At 37.2% G+C, this 22551-nt stretch overlaps 3 protein-coding genes across 4 annotated transcripts; 2 read left to right on the top strand and 1 right to left on the bottom strand.

The window, feature by feature from the left end:
* The first annotated feature begins 2223 nt into the window (after positions 1–2223).
* LOC107797188 (pentatricopeptide repeat-containing protein At5g27270-like) lies at positions 2224–8879 on the top strand. 2 transcript variants are annotated; one of them, XM_016620051.2, is made up of 8 exons: positions 2224–2911; positions 3678–5082; positions 5410–5721; positions 6424–6528; positions 6655–6742; positions 6829–6950; positions 7440–7504; positions 7753–8879. In XM_016620051.2, the coding sequence occupies exons 1-8, from the start codon at positions 2369–2371 to the stop codon at positions 8308–8310; spliced, it is 3198 nt and encodes a 1065-aa protein (XP_016475537.2). In that variant the 5' UTR covers positions 2224–2368; the 3' UTR covers positions 8311–8879. The 2 variants fall into 2 exon arrangements, with proteins under 2 accessions (XP_016475537.2, XP_075107987.1); XM_075251886.1 differs by having other exon boundaries at positions 2225–2911; positions 3661–5082.
* A 1106-nt stretch (positions 8880–9985) lies between these two features.
* Positions 9986–12691, top strand: LOC107797192 (NADH dehydrogenase [ubiquinone] iron-sulfur protein 6, mitochondrial). Its single transcript, XM_016620054.2, has 3 exons — positions 9986–10255; positions 12210–12294; positions 12430–12691. The coding sequence occupies exons 1-3, from the start codon at positions 10100–10102 to the stop codon at positions 12537–12539; spliced, it is 351 nt and encodes a 116-aa protein (XP_016475540.1). The 5' UTR covers positions 9986–10099; the 3' UTR covers positions 12540–12691.
* A 4438-nt stretch (positions 12692–17129) lies between these two features.
* Positions 17130–21514, bottom strand: LOC107797189 (uncharacterized). Its single transcript, XM_075251885.1, has 6 exons — positions 21400–21514; positions 21012–21317; positions 20259–20349; positions 19125–19458; positions 18617–18765; positions 17130–17897 (listed from the first exon to the last, which is right to left on the bottom strand). Exons 2-6 carry the CDS (start codon positions 21274–21276, stop codon positions 17387–17389), a joined length of 1350 nt encoding a protein of 449 aa, XP_075107986.1. The 5' UTR covers positions 21277–21317; positions 21400–21514; the 3' UTR covers positions 17130–17386.
* Between the last annotated feature and the right edge of the window lie 1037 nt (positions 21515–22551).

The following is a 22551-nucleotide window of genomic DNA, read 5'->3' as shown; positions in this document are numbered from 1 at the left end:
GGGATTTAGCACGGAGCGGTATTGTGAAAAGCGATATGGTCTAGGTCGACTAGTAAATAACGGGGCTCGTAGCCGAGCAGTCAATAATGGCCGAGGTCGAGTATCAAGGGCAGTGCTAACGGTTAGTTTTTGTAATAGGATATTCAAGAGAATATTTCATTGAATATTCTTGGTGTCTGTACTTTTAGGGTTGACTAGGATATGTTCCATATAAATAAATAAAAGAGACAGGGGGAAAGGGCATGTAATATTCTCTGATAAGAACACTTTTTGAGAGGAAGACTTTATCTCTAAAAAAATACAAACACTACCTTTCTGAGAAGATTCGATTATATATTATTCCACACTTTTTCATCAGATCCGAGAATAGTTCCAATATTATAGTATTTGCCTATCCCCCATCACTGTCGGAGGGAGGAATCATCCACCCCATTCAATATTGGGTGAATCATTCTAGTTATTTATGTTAATGCCATTAATTATTATTTATTATTTGAAATTCTTCTATCATTAATGATCTAGAAATATTGAATGTACGCACCATATAATCCTTCGCCAACATTATCCGATTTTATTTGAGTTGACTAGTTATAAATCTGGGGATATTATTATTAACTAGGTTTAATCCCTTTTTATATAAAATTAATTAGTTTAATTAAAGGTCTATATTTTTTGGTCAAACACTACTATTGTGGCTTAAGTTGTTTGAATCACCTCTCCTTGTTTGAATTCTATGTTGTCCTCTAATCTTTTGAAGCCTTCTTGTTGTGATTACTGGTTTCCCCTTGCATTTCAGTTCACTATTTGGTTTGAAACCAATGTCACCCGTTACATCAGCTGATCTTATTATCATTGTTGATCCAGTGGATACTATTCTAGTACTTGGCGTGGATACTATTCTATTACTTGGTATGCCAGGCTACAGAGAAAGAATAACTAAATAAGTTTTCACAGATATACAAAACATATTGAATATCACAAAGAATAAACACTTACATTCAAAGTTTTGAAGCCATTTTCAACTTGAAACACACTCATTCCCATCTCTTGGCCTTTTAAAATATTTTATTTTTTTCCACACCCTTTCCCCTTCCTCTATTTAGTGTAGTAGTAGAGGCATTAGGTGTAGCAGATGCATTAGGTGTTGATGATGTACTAGGTGCAGAACATTCAAACCAACTGGCTAGTGAATGATGAGCAGCATATGTTGCATTAGGTGCTGATGGAGTTGCATTCCAAGATCCTCTTCTTCCCCTACCTCTGCTAACTGGAGTTGTTGCATTCCTAGATCCTCATCTTCCCCTACCTCTACTAGCTGCAACAAATGTTGTATTGTTTGATTTGCCTCTTCCCCTTCCTATACTAGCTGGTGTAATAGGTGCAGTTGATGTAGCAACAGCAACAGAAGTTACAGCAAAATCCCCAACAACAAAATTATTGTGCCGAAAATAGGGCAGCACTAGAAAATTATTTATTTACTTACAACCAAGAACACATCATTGTAAACACGCAAAATCAAAACTTTAGTATTAAAATCGTCATGCAAACCCCTCAGTTTCAAAATCAAAATCTCATAATTTTGTACAATGACAGATTTTTTACAAAACTCTAAACTACCAAAAAAATCAATTAAAGACGGTAAAGAAGTAACCTTTAGTCTTAGATTGTGACGAATAAATAGCTAATGGTTCTGTATTGACCTTGATTGCAACACCACAGTATCAAATTAAACCCTATATTGTAATGCCCTACTAAAATTGAAGACGATAAACCATAAAAATAGAGATTACATACTTCTTTGCATTATATTAGAGCCGATTTTGTAATAGAATAAAGAGAAAATTATGATTGGAGTGATTTTATGGAAGGAATCAAAGAGGGGAGATGAATTTAGTTTGGACCGTAGAAGATGGGAGAGTATGAAAGGAAAGAATGAACGGGGTCGGGTTTAATTAATGAATGAGTTTAATTTGGTTTAAAATAAAAGGGATTTGATAAAATAAAAGGGAATTGGGTGGGACCCATTAGCACGTGTATACATCGATGGTATTATAAATGGGGGTCGAATTTAATTGAGTATATAATGTTAAATAAATTTTGGTAAAAATAAGTTCGGGAGTAATAGGACCCGAAAAGAAAAGGGTATAGTTGGTAATATGGTTATGATAATTTTATGGATTATCCCAAAACATAAGAAGTTAATATAGCTGGACGATTGCTGACCGAGAGCCGCGATATCTTAAACTGCCCGATTCTTTGAAGCTAATTTGAGCTGAGCCGCCATTATCCATGCTATCTTCTTTCCACTGAACAGCCTGCGCTCTATCGCCTACTTCTCCAACTCTCTCAAAACCTTCCAAATTGCTAAATGGAAGCTTTACAATCTTCATTTCTCTGCTCAACTCCACTGAAAACCCCATCTCACAAACTCACCAAAAAACCCAAACCAAAACCCACCATATTCGTCTGCTCCGTCACACCAGACCCATGGACACTCAGCGACGGCAACAACAAAAACCTAAACAAACCAAAGCCCAAATCAAAACACGCCAAAAACCCACTTTCCGATGACAACGCTCGTCGCATTATCAAAGCTAAAGCCCAATACTTAAGCGCGTTGAGACGAAACCAAGGCTCACAAGCTATGACTCCTAAATGGATTAAGCGGACCCCTGAACAGATGGTGCAGTATTTGGAAGACGATAGAAATGGGCATTTGTATGGTAAGCATGTGATTGCGGCTATCAAGAGAGTTAGAAGTCTTTCGGGCAAAGCTGAAGGGTCATATGATATGAGGGAAGTGATGAGTTCTTTTGTTACTAAGCTTACATTTAGAGAGATGTGTGTTGTGCTCAAAGAACAGAAGGGTTGGCGACAAGTTAGAGACTTTTTTGATTGGATGAAATTGCAGGTGAGTTTGTTATTGGTGCTTCAACTTTTACATTAAGTTAGGTGAACCCAGTATATCCTACTTAAAAACAGTGTTTGGGAATTGGATTGGATATCAGTGTGAAACTTTTCTTTATATCTGATGTTAGTTTTGATTTTGAGAGGCTTCTGCAGCTTTCATGTTCCTGTTCCCTTGTTTTTTGTGCTTCTTTTACAAGATTGGATTTTTTTAAATGACAAGTTAAATATTTGAGATGGATCAGTATATGCTCCCCTGGTCCTTATTATATGACAAAATTTAATTTCTAAGGTGTTAATTTGACTTCTATAACATTACTGATTGTGGAGAAACAACAACAACAAGGATGCCTCATTCTCAAACAACTTGGGGTCCGCTATATGAATCCTCACTGACCACGTTATTCCATTATTGAGACTGGAGAAAAACATTAAAGTAATGATTAGAAGTTATTTGATAGAGAAAAATGTCTCTGAAAGCTGTGGCCTGTGAGTTGTATAAAATTGGAAAGAGTTCATATAGATTTGGACGAGGGAATAGTTACTTTCACCCGTTACGGTTTATACAGAATGTATTTTCAAAGTTTCATAGAAGTATTTCAATATACCTTTTGTTAAATTGTTCTTAAAATCTATATTAACATTGGCTATGAATCTGTCACTTGGACTCTGTGAATCATTTGCAATGACAAGTTTTTCTTTCTAATACTACTTTCTTTGGAGATTCTGAAATATTAATTTGGTGTAATTTAGATTTATGCTTGGAACAGTTAAGCTACCGGCCAAGTGTCATTGTCTATACGATTGTCCTGCGTGCATATGGCCAAGTTGGGAAAATCAAGCTAGCTGAGCAGACCTTTTTGGAAATGCTTGAAGCGAGGTGTGAACCTGATGAGGTTGCTTGCGGTACCATGTTGTGTGCTTATGCTCGATGGGGACGTCACAAAGAGATGATGTCCTTCTTTTCTGCTGTTCAGCAAAGGGGAATTACACCTTCAACTGCAGTCTATAATTTCATGCTTTCATCTTTACAAAAAGGATCACTTCATGAAAATGTTATTACTATATGGAAACAGATGGCTGAAAAAGGGGTTGAGCCCAATCATTTTACTTTTACAGTTGTTATCTGCTCACTTGTCAAAGAAGGTCATGCTGAAGTAGCTTTTAAGACTTTTAATCAGATGAAGAGTTTGGGGTTCATTCCAGAGGAGGCAACTTATAGCCTTCTCATCAGTCTGGTTTCAAAGAGTGGTAATTATGATGAAGCTTTCGGGTTGTATGAAGATATGAGATCACAAGGGATAATCCCGAGTAACTTTACATGTGCTTCACTTTTGACAATGTATTACAGAAAGGAGGATTATCCCAAAGCCCTTGCTCTGTTTGAGGAGATGGAAAGGTATGGCATCAAAATAGATGAAGTCATATATGGCTTGCTTATCAGAATATATGGCAAGCTTGGTCTCTACGAAGATGCTCAAAAGACATTTGAAGAAGTTAAGAAGTTGGGTGTGATTAGTAATGAAAAGACCTATACAACAATGGCTCAAGTCCATTTAAATGCTGGAAACTTTGAGGAAGCACTGAATGTAATGGACGAAATGAAGTCAAAGAACATATTATTTTCAAAATTCTGTTATGGTATCTTGTTGAGGTGCCATATTGCAAAGGAAGACTTGGCATCTGCCGAAGCTGTGTTTCAGGCTCTCTCTAAGACGCAAGGTCCTGATTGTGGTTTTTGCAAAGACATGCTCAATTTGTACATGAGACTCGGCTTAACTGAGAAAGCAAAAGATTTTATTTTCCAGATAAGGAAAGTTCAAGTGGAATTTGATGAGGAGCTTCTCAAGTCAGTCGTGAAAGTTTATTGCGTTGAAGGAATGGTCAGAGATGCAGTGCAGTTGATAGGAGAGTTCAGTGCAAGCAAGGTATTTGAAGATTCTGTATTTACAGAGACTTTTTCTGTGGCCATTCATGGAAATGATAGATTTACCGCAGCTGAAATTGCTTCCAAGCCCTTGGACCAACCAGGTGCCGTGGCTTTTGAGCTGGCCCTTATCCTCTTTATAGCAGATGGAAATACAACGAAGGCAGAAGAAACACTAAAATTGTTGCTTAAGAGTACAAATGGCCTGTCTGTTGCTTGTCAGCTTATCAGAAAATTCACCATAGAAGGTAATAAACTTGCACTTTGATTTAGTAAGTTAGAGCTAAGCAACACTGACTATTTCTGCTCTTTAATATTCTTGATATGTGTAATAATTTGGTTTAGGGCAAAACATTGAGCTTGCCTGATTTCCTGTTCCCCGTGAAGTGCGAACCTAGGATCTCATAATTTCTTTAGGCTTCATCACTCTTTGGTGATATAATATGGTTACTAAAGTGGCATGTTGGCGTTCTAGGAGCCATGCATCCAAATATTTCTTCCTGCTATAATTCATCCTTAGCAGAAACATTAAGATGCCTGATCTTTTTGGTAATTTGTGTCAATTTCTCTTGTAGGTGACATTTCAAAGGCGGAAAACCTTCATAACCTGTTAATGAACCTGGGCAGAAAACCAGAGGATGCTGCAAGTGCATCCTTGATAAATTTTTATGGGAAGCAGAAGAAATTGAAGGAAGCTCTAAATGTCTTTGAATCTGTTGCAGACTCCTCGAGGACTGGAAGTCTTCTATACAATTCCATAATTGATGCATATAATAGATGTGACAAACAAGAGGAAGCTTACATGTTTTACAAGGAAGAGATGGAGAAAGGGCATTTTTTTGGTCCAGTAGCTATTAGCATGCTAGTGAATGGTTTATGTAATTGCGGTAAGAGTATGGAATCTTTGACTTGAATGTTTTCTGCTCAATTTTATGACTTTGTGTTTACAGTGTAGGAGCTGCGTTTAAACTAACAATCATCAATTTTGGCATAATCCTAAACTGTTAAACACTCTAGTACAATCTCTTAAGGTTAGTGTGGGTAAAGGGTGGCGAGGGATCAGAATGGCTCCTTTCCTCTCCATTTCTTAAAGAGTTCTAGAAATTTTTATTATCAGGCCCTTTTCCAAAGAGCATATATGAAGTATGAACATACCTGCCCCTCATTCGCCTCAAATCTACCACTTTCATCTCCTGGTACTTCAAGCTAGTTTAACTTTGTGCCAATCAAATAACATAAACAGATACTTGGTGTTTGCATCCCACAATTTTTCCGTTGATGTCTTCACTGCCTTTTACTGGCTTTTATTATTCTTAAACTTTAAAATGTGGATGGAACACCACACTAAATTTATTTCTCTCTTTGTTTGTTGAGAACTGCAACTTTCTTCCCTGGAGTAATTTGTGTATTCAGCTTTTAGGATTAGAAGAAGTGAATGCATAAAGAGTTCCATTATCTCATAGATTTTGGGATTCGCTTTTAAAACAGCTGCTGTAGATGAATCTTGAAATTGGAAAGAACAAATAGTTATCTTATGTTCTTGTATTATCTGATTGTGTTGCTTGATGTTGTTGGAATACAATGTGCAGGGAGATATGCTGAAGCAGAGGACATTATTCACAATTCTTTGCGTGCTAATTTAGAGCTTGATACTGTGGCATATAATACATTTATCAAGGCATTGCTGGAAGCAGGTTTACTTTTACGAAGAAAACTATTGCCTAAAAGCATTTGATAGATTTTTCTTTTTCTTTTTTCATTTGGAGCATATTGAGATCTAATGTTGACCAGAAACCTGAAGACATTTTACTGGAGTGCAGGTAAATTGCGCTTTGCTACCAGAGTTTATGAGCACATGCTCTCCTCGGGTGTTGCTCCATCAATTCAAACATACAATACCATGATTAGGTTAGAGCATGACATTTTTCGAACTGAGTAGGGAAAGATACTATATTTTGCATTTCTCAAAGTGTAAGAATCTGTTATGGGTGCAGTGTATATGGACGAGGAAGAAACCTGGATAAAGCTGTGAAAGCTTTTGATATGGCTCAGAAGATGGGCATTTCTTTGGATGAAAAGGCTTATACCAACTTGATATGTTATTATGGAAAGGCTGGTAATTACCTGCTGTCTTAATTTCGCATCAGGGTTTTTAAAGAAACCCTGGGCTCTTTTAGTGAACATCATTTGAATGCAAATTCTCCTAATCTCTTATTTGTCTCACGATTTCTTGTAAACGTAGATAGTAATGAAAATTTGTCATTTTTATCTTTGTGGCTCAGTTAAGCTCCTTGGTTTTCTCTTTATCTTCTGTATGTTTTCTAATTCCCTAACAAGAAATTGCAAATGTGAATGGCAATACTTTCTATATGTATCCTTTTTTTTCTGAATTTTTTAATTTCAAGATGGTTATTTTTTGCCTCTGTTCAAACCCCTATCATAATGATTGTACTGTTTCCAATTGTTTTTGGTTGGTGAAGAGCTTTGGTTTTTTCCTGGGTGCGGGTGGAGGGGGAAACGGGTGGCTGTACTTGAATTCCCTTGACTTCTCTCACAATGCTTTTGTTGTAGCAGTTTTCTGAATTCTTATTTTTGGTTAATGCAGGGAAATATGATGAAGCATCTAATCTATTCGCCAAGATGCAAGAAGCAGGGATAAAACCTGGGCAGGTAGTACACATAATCATAGCCAGATCCAGTACACAAGTCATTTTTCTTATATTTTTGTGGCAGTAAATGTCATCTGCAGTAGGGCCACATCCTGGCTGGTGAAATATTGCCATGGGCTTTTAGTACAAACTTATATGTCTTGGTTGTCAATAATGCATTTTTAATGTTCAATGCCATATATTATATGAGAGAACACTGAGAAGTGGATTGCCCACATTAAAGTACTAAGGATTTGCAGCACATTGCAGGTGAGCTACAATATTATGATGAATATATATGCTGCTGCTGGACTTTATCGAGAAGCTGAAGTCCTCATGCATAGCATGCACACCAGTGACTGTTCACCCGACTCCTTAACCTATCTCGCACTTATTAGAGCATATACAAGGGGAGCAGAGTACTCAGAAGCTGAGCTTGCCATTGATTCTATGCAGAAAGAAGGAATTCCCCCTTCTTGTGCGCATTATAACGTGTTGCTATCAGGTTTTGCAAAGGGAGGATTAATTGGAGAAGTAGAAAGGGTCTATAAAAATGTCATGAACGCTGGACTACAACCTGACCTAGAGTCTAATCGTATTATGCTTAGAGGTTACACGGACTATGGTCACGTGGAGGAAGGCATCTCCTTCTTTGAACGAATTTCCAAGTCCGTAAAACCTGACCGGTTTATAATGAGTGCAGCTGTGCACTTGTACAGGTCAGCAGGCTTAGAAGTCAAAGCAGAAGAGGTGTTGAGGTCTATGAACAGTTTGGGGATTCCCTTCTTGGAAAATCTTGAAGTTGGATCAAGGTTGAAAGCTGCCTGATTCATCAGGATAGACTCTGGAGTTGGACCATTTAATGGATTTCTTGACGAGATGAAATCGAGGGTCTACCGGAAACAATCTCTCTACTTTCTCAAGGTAGGGGTAAGGACTGTGTACACACTACCCTCCCCAGATCACACATGTGAGATTGCACTGTGTTTGTTGTTGTTGACGAGACGAAAATGCCAAATGACAATTATATCGTATCAAGTAGGCAACTGTGTGTAGACTAGCATGAATACTGAATACAATAGTCAAAGATATACCAGGCAGGGATGGAGCTAAGCTAATATTTTGTGAAGAAGTTGGAATAACGTGCAGAGAGCATTATCTGAGTATCGTCGTGCTGATGGTCTTCTTACTGGGCGTGGTAACATCCCAAGTCGGAATATGATGAATTCTGTTAAACCAATTTTGAAGGCCTGAGAAAGTGTAAATAGCATTTGGTTTTTAAGTTTGTCTCTTTTACTGCTTATACCGTAAATGATCAAGCATTATGTACAGACACTAGATCTTGGTAATATTCTACTACTTGCATATTAATACGCACTAACAAGTATATTTTACCATAATCACACGCATTAGTTGGCTGTTATATTTTGTTGGAGGGGACAAGTCTGTTACTGGAATAGTTAGAAATTTGATCGAGTGTACTTGAATCTCATTAGACAGCAAGATATTTATGCCTCAGTACAAAGATTTTTCTTGTAATTCAATTGTACTCCCTACTTTAACCAACATAACCATATCTTTTGTTTATATGTGCTTTTCTTTGTGGGTAAATCTGTTTGTCTTTTTATCTATCTAGACGGTCAAGCTAATGCATGTCCCACTAATTGATAATCATTTCATCCAAATAGAATGAATTATTAATTATTATGTTTATTCTGTATGATGTTTTTCAAATTTCTCTACCAAAGCAATGGAATGAAGTAGAAAATAACACGAAATGATACTAGGTATTCCGAGTCATTGAATCTAATATCAAAACCCAATTCATGAATATTCCAACCATCTGGCAATTGAGAAATAGGCCTATAACCATCCGATAATTTAACTCACTTGAGAACATTTTCGTGATCAGAATGTTCCCAATTTTACAATTCAAGTATAGTGCAACATGTATCACATCAATCTCAAACTCAAATGACAGAATAAAGGGCTACTCAACAATAATTGATGTATTTGGATAGACAATTTGGTTGTCAAGAAAATATAGTTCCAACTTATTATCACGTGCTTTACTTGAATCCAGTAGCTTATTTTACATAGTTGGAGTATATGTTTTTCCTTCCCCTAAACATGTAGGAAAAATAACACTCTTACTAATTTATTGTAAATTTTTCTTGTTATTTTATCAAAATAACTTATTGTAAATTTCTCTAAATTATTGTTTAATACATTCAGACATCTCCATAACAACATCCTTGTATAACAATCATTTATTCTAAAAGCCAAGTTTTTTCACAAAATAAATTCTTATGTTATGTTATACTATATATCCTCAATAACAACAGTAAAAAAAATATCAGATTTGACTGTATTAGGTCTTTTTTCGTCCTGGCGATTTTCGCTGGAAATGAAACCATTATTGCAAGTTTCCTTTTATTTTTATTGCAAGTTAAAAGAAAAGGGGAAAAAAATGAACGAAAAAAAAGGGAGAAAAAAGAAATAGAAAAAAAAAAAGAGAGGAAGAAGCAATATATGTCATCTGGTATGATGCTTCCCGGTAGGCTAAATCTCATTTATTGAATAGCAGTGGGAATTTCAGCGTTGGGGCAAAAAAAAAATGGCGTCATTTGGAAGGAAACAAGGCGTGGCTTTGGCCAGCAATATGCTGAAAACCCTAACCGGAAGATCTTCCAATTTCCGATCCAACGCCAGAAGTTTTAGCGGTGTTGGTAGCAGTGAGGTCGTCACCTCCCACACAGACAAATGGATGCAGGTACCTAACTCGTTTTCTCCTTTCTCTTATCTTCATCTTTCTATCAGATTTCTCCATTTTTTTTTTGCTGAACGGAATTTATGATGCCGTAGCTTATGATACAGAGATTTTGAAAATGGAATTGTACCGAGTCTAAGTCTTCCTTAAAGAGGTGTCCTTTTTCCCAGTGGCATGTATCAAAATGAATTTCTGAAATTAGAGACATAAGGAGAAAAGAACTGGGAAACTTATGTAGCTCGATACCCTAGGAAGTCCAACTGCAGAAGAGTTTGACGGTTGAATTTGGAAACTGTAGTTTTTAATATGAAGGTTGAATATATACGTGAAGGTGAGAATTGATCTCTAAAGTGAGGGATTAGGATTTTTTCTAACCTTTTAGAGTGATCTTTTATCTTGTGAAAAGGAATCGAATGTTGAGTATTGGAGATTATCCTTTAAGTTTCGAATTTGCATATTACATGGAGAAATTGCAACCAAAATCATGTTGTAGAAGAGCTCAAGGTAGGGATATAGTGCTTATAGTTTCTTCTTACATAGAGCAATACTAATCTGAAAAGGAAAAAAAATCAGATTTTTTGTGCATAATTATCATCAAACTTTTGTGGGCTAGTTTCAGGTCAGGTCTTATCTCAATTAGTTGTTACAAGCAACCATGATTTGCTGTCCTCAAATGTCGGACAAGTTAGGACTAGCGTAAGATCTTGTTGTGCCAAGCCAAATCTGAGGCAAGCTTGACTTTGGCAGGTCCAGGCTTGAGTAGGCTAGCCTAAGATCTTGACGCTTGACCTTGACACAATCTAGAAACTGGGAGGCTTGGGATTGAACAGTTTGATTGAGATCAAATTAGCAATTTCCAATTTTTACAGTTTGAATGAGTATCTTTGCAACTCAAAAAGAATTTCATGTGGCTGAGTGTGAAACCTCAATTTTGTGTCGCATATCAGAGAAGGAAGCTGAAATAGCAGTCAATGTTGAAATTACAGAAAAGGAAAGATGAGATTGGAATAGGAAATAGAGTAGGATAGAGACAAAAGAAGAAAGATTGAAGACGGGAGAGTAAAGGTATGAACACAGTATTGTAGATGGCAAGAAGGGACTGAAAAGTTGTTTGTGTTTATCATATATCTGAAGGCTGATAGTAATAGGAAGATGTTTAATGGTGTTTTGATTTGGACAAATGTGTTTAAGCTACAATTATCTCGGTGAAGAATTTAAAGGGGCTCACGAGTATGGAGACAAGCTTCTGCTGTACTGAGATTAACAGAATGCTAGTCAAATTAAGCAATTCTACTTTGCTTGAGTAGCTTGTGAGCTGGCCTGGCATGCCTGCAGCCCGAGTAGTAATCAATTTTCTTAAACTCATCTGCAATCCAAAATTTTATTTCTCATTTCCAAAGGATTCTGCTTTAATTGTCTTACCACAGACTGCACCATATTGTCCTGTGACCATTTTTGTGTGATAGAAAATGCATTTTGTAGTCAATTTTTGGACATGAATTATGTAATGCAGGCATTTTTATAAGCTTGTCAGAAGTCATATAGAAAGGTCACCATTTTATAGAAATAATTTTGGTCCAATAAGCTTGATTTAAGAATATAAAAAAAGAAGCTAGTGGAACAATAAGGTTCAAGATGGTTTTAAGTTTTTTTTTTTAATAAGTAAGAGGGTTCCAAGATATGAAGCCCTTGTTTTTGTTTTTATTTCTACCAAGCCTCTTTTAATTCAAAATTTCATCAAGAATTTTCTCACTATTGATCAGTGTCAAGCCAGTGGACGAATAAGCTTGATCTGAAAAAACTAGTGGAACAATAAGGTTTCGAGATGGTTCTAAGATATGAATCCTCGTTTTTGCTGTTGTTTCTACAATGCCACTAATCCAAAATTACATCAAGAATTTTTCCTGGTAAATACTTTGTTTATTTTCCTGATTGCTGTGTGGTGCTTAAATGGTAGGATACTAGCAAAAAATCTCCCATGGAATTGATCAATGAAGTTCCGCCTATCAAGGTTGAGGGCAGGATTGCTGCCTGTGAAGGAGGTAATTTGAATACTACCACCATGTTCCCCTTTTTTTTTTTTTTAAATCGGGAAGTGCTCGTGAGTTGCTTAAGAAATACTGCTTCCATTGCAAATCAATCTGCCTGAAAGTGCTCTTTTTTATCTTCTGAAACAGACACTAATCCTGCTCTTGGACATCCAATTGAGTATATATGCCTTGATCTGGACGAGCCAGCTATATGCAAATACTGTGGCTTGCGCTTTGTTCAAGATCACCACCATTAGGGCTGCATGATGAGAATTCCTGAACTAAGAAGAGTCTTCTTCATTTGATATGTAAACAGTTGTGCTTATTTTGACCCTTTGTACTAATGATGCAGGCAAGTTTTGCTTCTCAGAATAAGGATTAGTACGTCCGTGTGATCCATTTTCTTAAAGCTGGTATACGGATGTTTTCACTAGTTCATTTCCCTCTTTTGTGCATATGCATGCTTTTGCCGATTGAAGTTTTGTTAGTTGCCAAAGGTTTATGTTAGATATAATGTTTTAGAAAGCAAAATTGGAACTCGTCCGGTGTTTGCCCCTGAGGCAAGGCACTCAAAATGTCTGGAGACATTAGGGGGAGCTTGGCCTTGTGCCTTGGGCGTTGGCTTACGCTTCAAACGTCCATCATATGCACCCAACATGACGCACAAGTGAACCCCAACATTTTTTTTGCGCACTCTGTGTGAATTGAATTGCAAACACTCAAAATTCCTTGACTAACTCTTTACTCCTCAAAAACACTTCTCATTATCACAGAAATTTGAGGATATTGTCACTCAAAAGTAGAGAGACCTAACTCATATCCGTTGACTAAGAATACAATGAGGGTGTGCTTCGATGAAGCTTTCATTTGAAAATAATAGTGTTGCATCTTTGATTTTTCTAGGTCTTCACATATAGGGGTCAAGGAAGTCGACAATGATAACTGATGTAGTATATCATTTACCAATGGCAGAAAGGTTTACACCAGAACAAAAAAGGGAGCATTTATGTGGTGATATGGTTGCCTATTCAGGGCAAGAGCTCTCCAATTTTCCACTCTAATAAGGAGTAAAATGGTTCCCACAGCTGAGGAGTCACCCTCTATTCAGTTAAATCCAAACAAAAAAAGCATGAACATCATTAGATCATATATATAGACAACCAAATGAGCTGCAGGATGTTATATAAAAGTGATGAATAAAGCGCTAGATTAATCAATAAGGTACTTTACAAGATTCAAAAATAAGACCGTAATGACTCGGCCGGTCGTTTTGTGTATTGTAGCCAAGCTCCCCTATTTATTGTCACAAAATGTTCATTTGTGGTTATGTGACTTTCCGGAGTAGTTGAATTGGTTTCGGAGAGTTTCGAGATGAATTGGGACACTTAGTCTCAGGGTTGAAAGCTTAAGTTGAAAGAGTTGACTTTTGTGTAGACGACTCTGATGAAGTTTTGATGGTTCCAATAACTTCGTATGGTGATTTTGGACTTAGGCGTATGCCCGAATGTTGATTTGATATTTTTGGGCGAAAGTTGGGAAGTTAAAGGTTTGGAAAGTTGAGAGGTTTGACCGAGAGTTGACTTTATTGATATCAGATTTGAATTTTGGTTATGGAGTTAGAATAGGTCCATTGTGTCATTTGGTACTTGCATGCAAAATTTGAGATCATTCGGAGTTGATTTGATATGGTTCGTCATCAGTATTAGAAGTTGGAAGTTCATTAGTTTCATTAGGCTTGAATTGAGGTGCAATTCATGATTTTGATGTTGTTTGATGTAATTTGAGGCCTCGAGTAAGTTTGTATTGTGTTTTAGGACTTGTTGCTATATTTGGATGGGGTCCCCGGGGTCTCGGGCGTTGTTTGGACTTGGGGGAAATGCTGAAAGTTGCAGGCTCTGGTGCAATCGCACCTGCGAGGATTTGGCCGCAGGTGCAAGCCCACAGAAGTGACCTGGTGTTCGCAGAAGCGGGATTAGCTGGAGTTGGGGAGGAGCACAGGTGCAAGGGATTTTTTGCATCTGCGAGCCCGCAGATGCGGACAAGTGAGCGCAGAAGCAAAGTTGGACGGAGGCATGGGATTCCGCAGATGCGGACATTGGTGCACAGGTGCGCATGCGCAAATGCGCAAAGGAGACCGCAGAAGCGGAAGGTTCCCGGAAGGTCAGGGACCGCAGATGCCAAAGATGTCCGCAGATGCAGACTCACAGATACAGTGGAAGTTTCGCAAAAGCGGAGGGTTGTCTTTTGGAGGAAGCCGGAGATGCGGCCACCATTCTGCAAAAGTAGAACTGCAGATGCGGTTAAGTGAGCCTCAAGTGCGGAATCGCCGGACAGAACATAAAAATGAGGGTTTGGTCATTTTTCTCATTTTGCATTTATGGAACTCGGGTAAGGGCGATTTTTGGAGACTCTTTGCTACAATTGAAAAGGTAAGTAAAGTTTGATCACCTTTAATGATAGATATTGATTACCCATTGATTATTACACCTAGTTTATGTGAATTTGAAGTAAAATTTGGGGATTTTAGGTCATGGTATTGGAGAGTGAGATTTGGTGATTTGAGGATCGATTTATGAATGAAATCAGATGAAATTAGTATGGTTGAACTCGTAATTGAATGAGTGTTTGGAATTTGGAAATTTTGTCGGTTCCAGGGTGCAAGCTCGAGGTTGACTTTGCATATTTGATTCAAGACTTTAGCTTTATCATTTGGAATTATTTCGTATGGCTATTATTGATGGTATTAAGTTATTTTGGCAAGATTCGAGTCGCTCGGAGACTGATTCGAATGGCAAGGAATTTTTGGAGTATTGATGCCACGACCCAAATCGGAGGGCCGCGACGGGCACCCAGTGCCTTATTCAACCAAATACCAACATAACATATCTTTCTTATCACACCATCATGGGTAAATGGTACAGAAGGGCCGCCGTGAGATAACTAGAATAAAACATAAGGGAATACTAGATATAGGACGACCTAACATGATATAGAAACTTATACATGTGAAATATGGGCCTATAAGGCCGACATGATCATTTGTACACTCAAAACATAGGTCGACAAGGCCATACAATAATCCATATACATGACATATGTATACAAGCTTCTAAGAGTACATAAACGTTATAAAGGCTGGGACATGGCCCTACCATACACATATATACATGTTCAAAGCATACTGACCAAATAGGCAATTCCGGAGCAAGTGGAGTGCACCAACACCTTCCATTGAGATGATAGCCTACTAGGAGGACTGTCAACCTGTCTATCGGGACCTGCAGGTATGAAACACAGCATCCCCAAGCAAAAGGGATGCCGGTACAAATAAAGTACCGAGTATGTAAGGCATGAAAAGTAGTATATAAAAGATATGAAAGAAACATAGAGTAAAGAACTCAACCTGTAAGTCCGAATAGCTCTGTGAATCACGAAACATTTATAATGTCATGCATATGCGTATAAATGTCATATCATGCATAGTTATACACGTACATAACGTCATCAAGCCTATGAGGGCATCCGGTCATATCATCTCGAACTCTGTGGGCAAAATCATCAACATATACCAGCTGATCAGGTGATGGTGTATATATAATGCCGTAACCTCTCCCCATATCCCATATACATATAATATACGCACATATAACGCCATCTAGTCATGTGTCAATATACATGTATAAATACATGCAATGCACAAGAAGTAAGTCAATAAGATCTCTAAGAATGTCATAAGATCAATATACCTTCGGTTAATATCACGAAATACACTTCATCAACTTAATGTATTTTCTGAGACCCATAAAAAAATGATATAATAATAGGACACATGGGGATCAAGAACATAGGCACCCCTAGTACTTCTAATAGAGTCATTTGTGAAAGTTCCGCATTTACTCATTTCGTTTGTATCATATGGATCATGCCAAAAGTAAAGAAGGGATAGCCTTAACATACCTTTACTTCGTTGAGTCCTTAATACCTTCCAAGTAATTCTTCAAACAACTCAACTCAATCTACCATAGCATAAGGAGATTCAAAATCAGTGCTGAGTAAAGACTAAGTCCGTAACTTAAACTATTAGCTTATTTATGCAAATTTGGATAGCATCTCTCCTGTAACAATTGCCTTCTATAATACCATATACTAACAACAACAACCAGAGCAATACAACAAGAATAACATCAACAATAGGGTACAAAATATTTCATTAACAAGTCATCAACATATCACGATGAGCGGCAAGCTCGGATTGAATCCCTTTAGCTCACTTAAACCCCATTATCATACATTAGTTAACTTAACAACATGTCCAGCATGATACCGAGTAAAATCGGAGGACTTACAACCTCCTATTAATCACCTAATCCACACTTGAACAATCCAACAATAACAACAAGTACAACTTTCCATTATTATGTTGTCCTTTATCTTCTTATTCACAATACCAATAGCAATTTTGATGTGTAGACAACATATTCATGAAAACAACAGCATAAACAAGTCATTTTCAAGGTTTCCAACCATTTAAAGTTCATGGAAACAACCTTCCCAAAACAGTCCATTAAGAACAATAATATCTCAAACTATTTCAAGTCTTCTCTTGTAGTATCTTGCTCAAATAATGCAACCAGTTTACAATATTTACTCTTCAAATTCTGTTCTTGTTTTTTACTCTACTCTTAGAATGACAATATTGTTCTTTTCAAGTAACTGCAAATAATTCTATTAAAAGGTTACTCATAGTGTAAATATTTTTACATCTTCAATGCATAGAACTTAAAATCACTTAAAATTTTGACATTTCTTTTATCAAAAACATAGAGGAAAAGATAATATTTTCCTTCTTGGAATAATTTTCAGCCATTGCACTTTTATTTCCATGGGCTTACTACACAAGTGGCTAAACAAAACGTGAAAAGAACACAGAATTGACCTAGGCTATGAATAATCATACCATGAAATCTTTAACTTGTAAGCAGCAAAATTTCCCGAAATAATGGGAAAAGAATAGGTCATTCGCGGAAAATTGGTCAGTAACAAAATTCTCAGTAGGCGCCCTTGATCATTCTTTGGCAAAATTATCTCAAGGAAAAAAAATTATTCACTTGTCACCCTCAGCTGCTGCTAATTTCCTCCTCTGCTGATGTTCAGCAACTTTATAATCTACCACTTCACGAAATAAGTTAGGGTCTAATACACAGTCCTCGCTCCCATATACAGCAGCTTGAACACTAGCCATCAGTTTTGCAATCTCTCTGCCTGAAAATCCCCCCGTCCTGGCAGCTGCTTCTCTCAGAATATCATCCGTCAATCCTTTTATCTCTATTTTCTGCTGCTGCTTCTTGAATAAGCTTGAAAAGAAACCAGGTTTCCTTTCCCCAGCTTGAGCTATATATCTTTCCAGATACAGTTTGATCAGCTTGAAGCGCTCGCTTTCACCAGGCAAAGGGAATTCGATGACTTCATCAATACGGTCTGCAATAGCTGAATCAAGATCACCAGGGCGATTTGTAGCTAAGGCAAGTACTATATCTTTTGACTGATCACCGGTGCGGAAAAGGAGTGCATTGAGGGCACTCCTCTGAGCTTCACTCATATAGGTTTTGTTTCGCCTGAAATTGACATGAAAAGGCAAGCTCAGAGATCTAATGGCTGGACAATCAAATTCTACATGTCCATCACCTAAACATTGTAAAAGAGTAAATCTGACAAGCATATAAATACCTGGCTATAGCTATAATATCAAAAAAAAAAAAAAAAAGAAGATGATAGAACTGATTAATCTAGGGATCAATGTGGCATCATTTAACTTGGAAGACATTTAAGGTCAGAATTTCCCTTCACCTAATCTCTCAACTTTGGCTCTGCCATCAAGTTAACAAGCAAGTCTGCCTACCTTCACCTGAATGGAATCAGTTCAATTCTATATGTTGCTTCAGGGCTTCAAGAATCATCCAATTGAATTTTCAGCAGACTATCTGTTCTATAAAGTTATTCCCCTAGACGCAATTATTTGATCTCCATTGGACTAACTTCAGCAAGTCATCTCTCAAACGAGAACAAGGTACTTGTTATGAGTTCATCATTGAGGCATGCCTAGCCATCCTGAAGGTGGTTTTTTTTCAGTGCCTTGCTACTAAAACAAATTCGACCAGTACATCTTAAAGTCAGAGAGGACCCCAGAGATCCCTGAACAAGATTATTTGAAATTACTTTGTCGAAGGAAGTACACCTCCTAGCATGGTGGCGCAAATAAATAGTACAAACCTATCAAAAACTATTAAAGATCTCGATCAATCAAATGCAGCAATGTTAGGGGAAAGTCACTTACTCGCACAAAAATGCATCTGCTTCGTCAATAAAAAGTAATAGACCCTTTCTGGATTTTTTGGACCAATCAAATAACTGATGTATTTTAGTGACAGCCTGTGATCCCAGTGGCGCAACATCACCACCCGTCATCAATGCATAGTCAAGTCCCTGACAAAGAATCAAGCATATTATTGACCACCAACAAAATTAGAACTGCCAAGTTATAGATGTTCCATAAACGGAGTCCACCAACGTCAACACTCTCTTGAAAGATTGCCCTTATAAAACTTTTTTATGAATCTTTAATATCAGAACTGTTATGCTTTGCATCAAAAAGCAATTTATTTTTTATCAGCGACTTTGTGTCAACTTATAAGATGGTATAAGTATGCCAGCTTGTGTGACACTCCCTAACCCGTATGCAATACTTTAACAAGATTGAATGAAACACATACCATATAAGTAACTATGTAAAGGTCACCAAAAATTAGCTGAGAAGAGAACAAAAGAGGGGAGAAAGATCTTACAGATCTGCGAGCAAGCTCTCTAGCAACCATTGTCTTCCCTGTTCCTGGAGGGCCATAAAAGAGCATGTTGCGAAATGGAGCTTGATGGGATTTGGTATTAGCAGTTGCATTGGCTAACTGCTGAATCCTTTTTTCAAGAGATGGATGTAGAATAACATCCCCGAACCCTTTCCCAGACTTGGTTGCAGAACCTCCATTAGCACCCTTCGAGAGAGTGCTCATGGCTCGTGGGAAGAACCCTGACCAAGGATATTTGCCCCTAGATGACTCTCTGATCAATGATGGCTGTCCCAATATTCTGTCCACATAACTCCAGACAACTCTTGCACCTTCTCTGCAATTCAGATAACAAGCTTGCATCAGCCGTATTAGCCACAGTAGTGAATACAAGTAGAAGTGCTGGCAAAATATCTTCAAGAACAACCACGGAATCCAAGAGAGACAGGGTAACCAAAACTTTAATAGTTTACCCACCACGACATTCCAAATAAACCAACTTCTTAGTATTGGCCGTTTAAATAAACAAGTGTATTATCAATAGAGGGAGCAGTCAAACAAAACGAGTAGAGCCAGTAGCTAAATATTATATGAGTTCTGCATGGCTAAAATGGTAGAAATGCTTAAAAGATCAGATATCATTAGAGTAGGATTTTCCTCGTCAGTGAATCTCCATTTCATCCCCACAAGGTGGTTTGAATAATAGTGATGCTCAAACTAGAAGAAAGGGCAAAGAAGAATTGTCCCCATAACTACAACAGGTTCACAAAGCCAGCGGAAAAAGATGATCCCACTGGGCCGTCATAAGCCACGGCTAAAATGATGGAAAAATAAAGAACTTATCAACGGAGAATTTAACACCACCATCCCCCCCCCCCAACCACCACACACAAAAAGAAAAAAAAAGAACTCCTTCAACATATTTGACCTCCTTAAAACCTTTAGCATAAACCAAGATGCATGTTAAAAAAAATCTGATGTATGTTCATGTGGTCTCTGAAAGAGGAAAAGAATATGACTAAATTCCACAAATAATATTAAATAAGAAAATGCACATCACAACATTAAGCATGACTTGCAAGAGAATTGCACATGCAAACAACTTTACGTTGCTAATTTTGAAAATATATTAAATACCTTGTTGTATATATTCCAGCTGCAAGAGCAGTCACGCCACCAACAGCCACAACAAGCTTATTTTGATCCGTTAGTATTGCACGGAAACCACCTACATAAATGGATATCTTCACGTCAAAAGATAATATTTATTTTGCATCAGCAGTAGCCCAGAAATGCAACCCTACCTACATTTTGTGCATTTGCACAAATTAGTGGTGTTTGATGACCTTTTTAAACAAAAACAAAAAAATGATACTGCTATTTATCTTTTGAGAAGTTTTAACCCCCCCACTCAATAGTATTGGCACTAATCATAGTCGCCAGAGGCATGCCAAGAATCAGAAGAATGCAGCATTTATAAATAGAGTCCAGAAAATATGTCTGGCGTTTTTTATTTTTTCTAGTACACACATTGAAAAGGCTAAAAAGGAAAATGAGCATAGAAAGATGTGTAGATTATAAACTCACTAATTGTGTCTAACACCAGCAAGCAAATATTACTCCATAATACTAAAAGAACTACAAATCCAAATCTCTTCCTGTTTCTCTTTCCCGAGAAACAGAAGACTTAAATTGTCTCTTCAGCAAAAATTACAAGCACAGCACATTGGCATGAAAGACAGGTTTAGAAGAAAAAATTCAACACCAAAGCAAGAGATGTATTATGCAGGTCAATACTAATAACATGAACAAAATAGACTGATATGATCCATAAATCTAAACATGGATAACCCGTATCAGCAAGCTAATAGATGGTCGTTAGAGAAGAACCTCCAATATGATCAAAAGTTGTGTTAATCGCAGCGACCCATTTCTCCCGTTCAGCATTTGCACGGTCTACTAGTATTCTCCTGTTAACATCCTCAGCCAGCTTTGCTTCATGTGCTCTCCCCTCTGCTTCTGCCATAGCTCTCACTCTAATAGTTTCACGCTCGATCTCTGCTTTTTCTCTCTCTGTCTGGCGGCGCTGCGCTTGGATTTGTTCTTCTGTTGCTCGTCTAGCTGCCTCTTGTCTCAGAGCTGAATCCTCTTGCATTTTTACCAACTCCTGATTTCTAGCTCTATGGTGCTCATTTTCTGCCTGCAGAATGCAAGCAGAAGTCAGCTTTATCATTTAAAGCAATACCAATTTAACCATGACATTATTAAAACACTTCACATGCCTGCATCCTTTTCCTTGCTAATTCATCTTCATATCGAGCCATCTGTGACTTGATTTGTGCCTGTTGCTGAGCTAGTTTTTTTTGTTCGTCGTATATAACCCTTTGTCTCTCCTGTTAAAAGAAAGACAATCAATCATATATTTTTTCTTCCTTGGTACATAAATGTAAAGTTCAAATTTTGATATTACAAACAAGACAAGTGAAATGTGTTGCAAACAGATAAGTGAACAATAAATAATTACCAACAAGTGCACAAAGGGTTGTCGCATATTTTCCGGAAGAAATAGAAGTTCAATACACCCTACTTAGTTTAAACAAATGATATTTTTTGGAGGAGCAGCATGCAGAGACAGAAAAACAAAGTATTTAGCAAGCAACACTCCATATCTATTTCCAGTAGGGTAAAACAAAATCCCTCACGTGGCTTAATTGTCTTCAAAGAATCGGGTCGTTTGCACTTGGTTTAGTTTGCACATTTTAATCCAGAACCATGTCCTCTACAGCCAATGAAATTTCTAATCCACTTTAACCAACCACTGATGCTTAATTACATATAGTAAGCTCACCTAAACGAAGATTTAGAGCAAAAACAAAACATAAATCAAGGAATATACTAATAAAACAATGGAGATCAAAACCAAAAACAAATTGTGAAATAAAATAACGGCGTAAGTTACAACAAGATTTGTCAGCTGATACTTATGATTGCTGCTTCATTAAAAGGGAGAATTTTTTCTTAATCGTTCAACAAAAACAAATAAAAGGAACTTTCTTTTATCGAGTTAATAAACAAGGAATAGTTCACCATAGAACTTTAAGCTTACCGTCTCAGCTTGAGCTTGCAGTGCTTTAAACTCTTGCATTTTTGCAGTTAACTCTACCTGCCTTGTGTCTTCTTGCTTTTTAATCACTTCAAAAACCTACAAACAAACAACTAGGAATAATTTAAACTACATAAGAATATATAAAAACATTATCTTTTTCAGTGAATTCCGCAGCAATTCCTTATTTATAAAATACAATATAAACTACATAACAATAGACAAATCTTTGCTTTCTATAGTTAAAACATTTTCCAGTTAATTGATTCCCCAACAGTACCAAACAAATTGGGATATAAGGGTTTAGTACATTACTATTGCCTTCTT

The sequence above is a fragment of the Nicotiana tabacum genome, chromosome 4, assembly GCF_000715075.1.
Source record: "Nicotiana tabacum cultivar K326 chromosome 4, ASM71507v2, whole genome shotgun sequence".
Taxonomy (NCBI): Eukaryota; Viridiplantae; Streptophyta; class Magnoliopsida; order Solanales; family Solanaceae; genus Nicotiana; species Nicotiana tabacum.
Note: the sequence above shows the minus strand (reverse complement) of the source record. Positions and strands in the feature narration are given on the sequence as shown.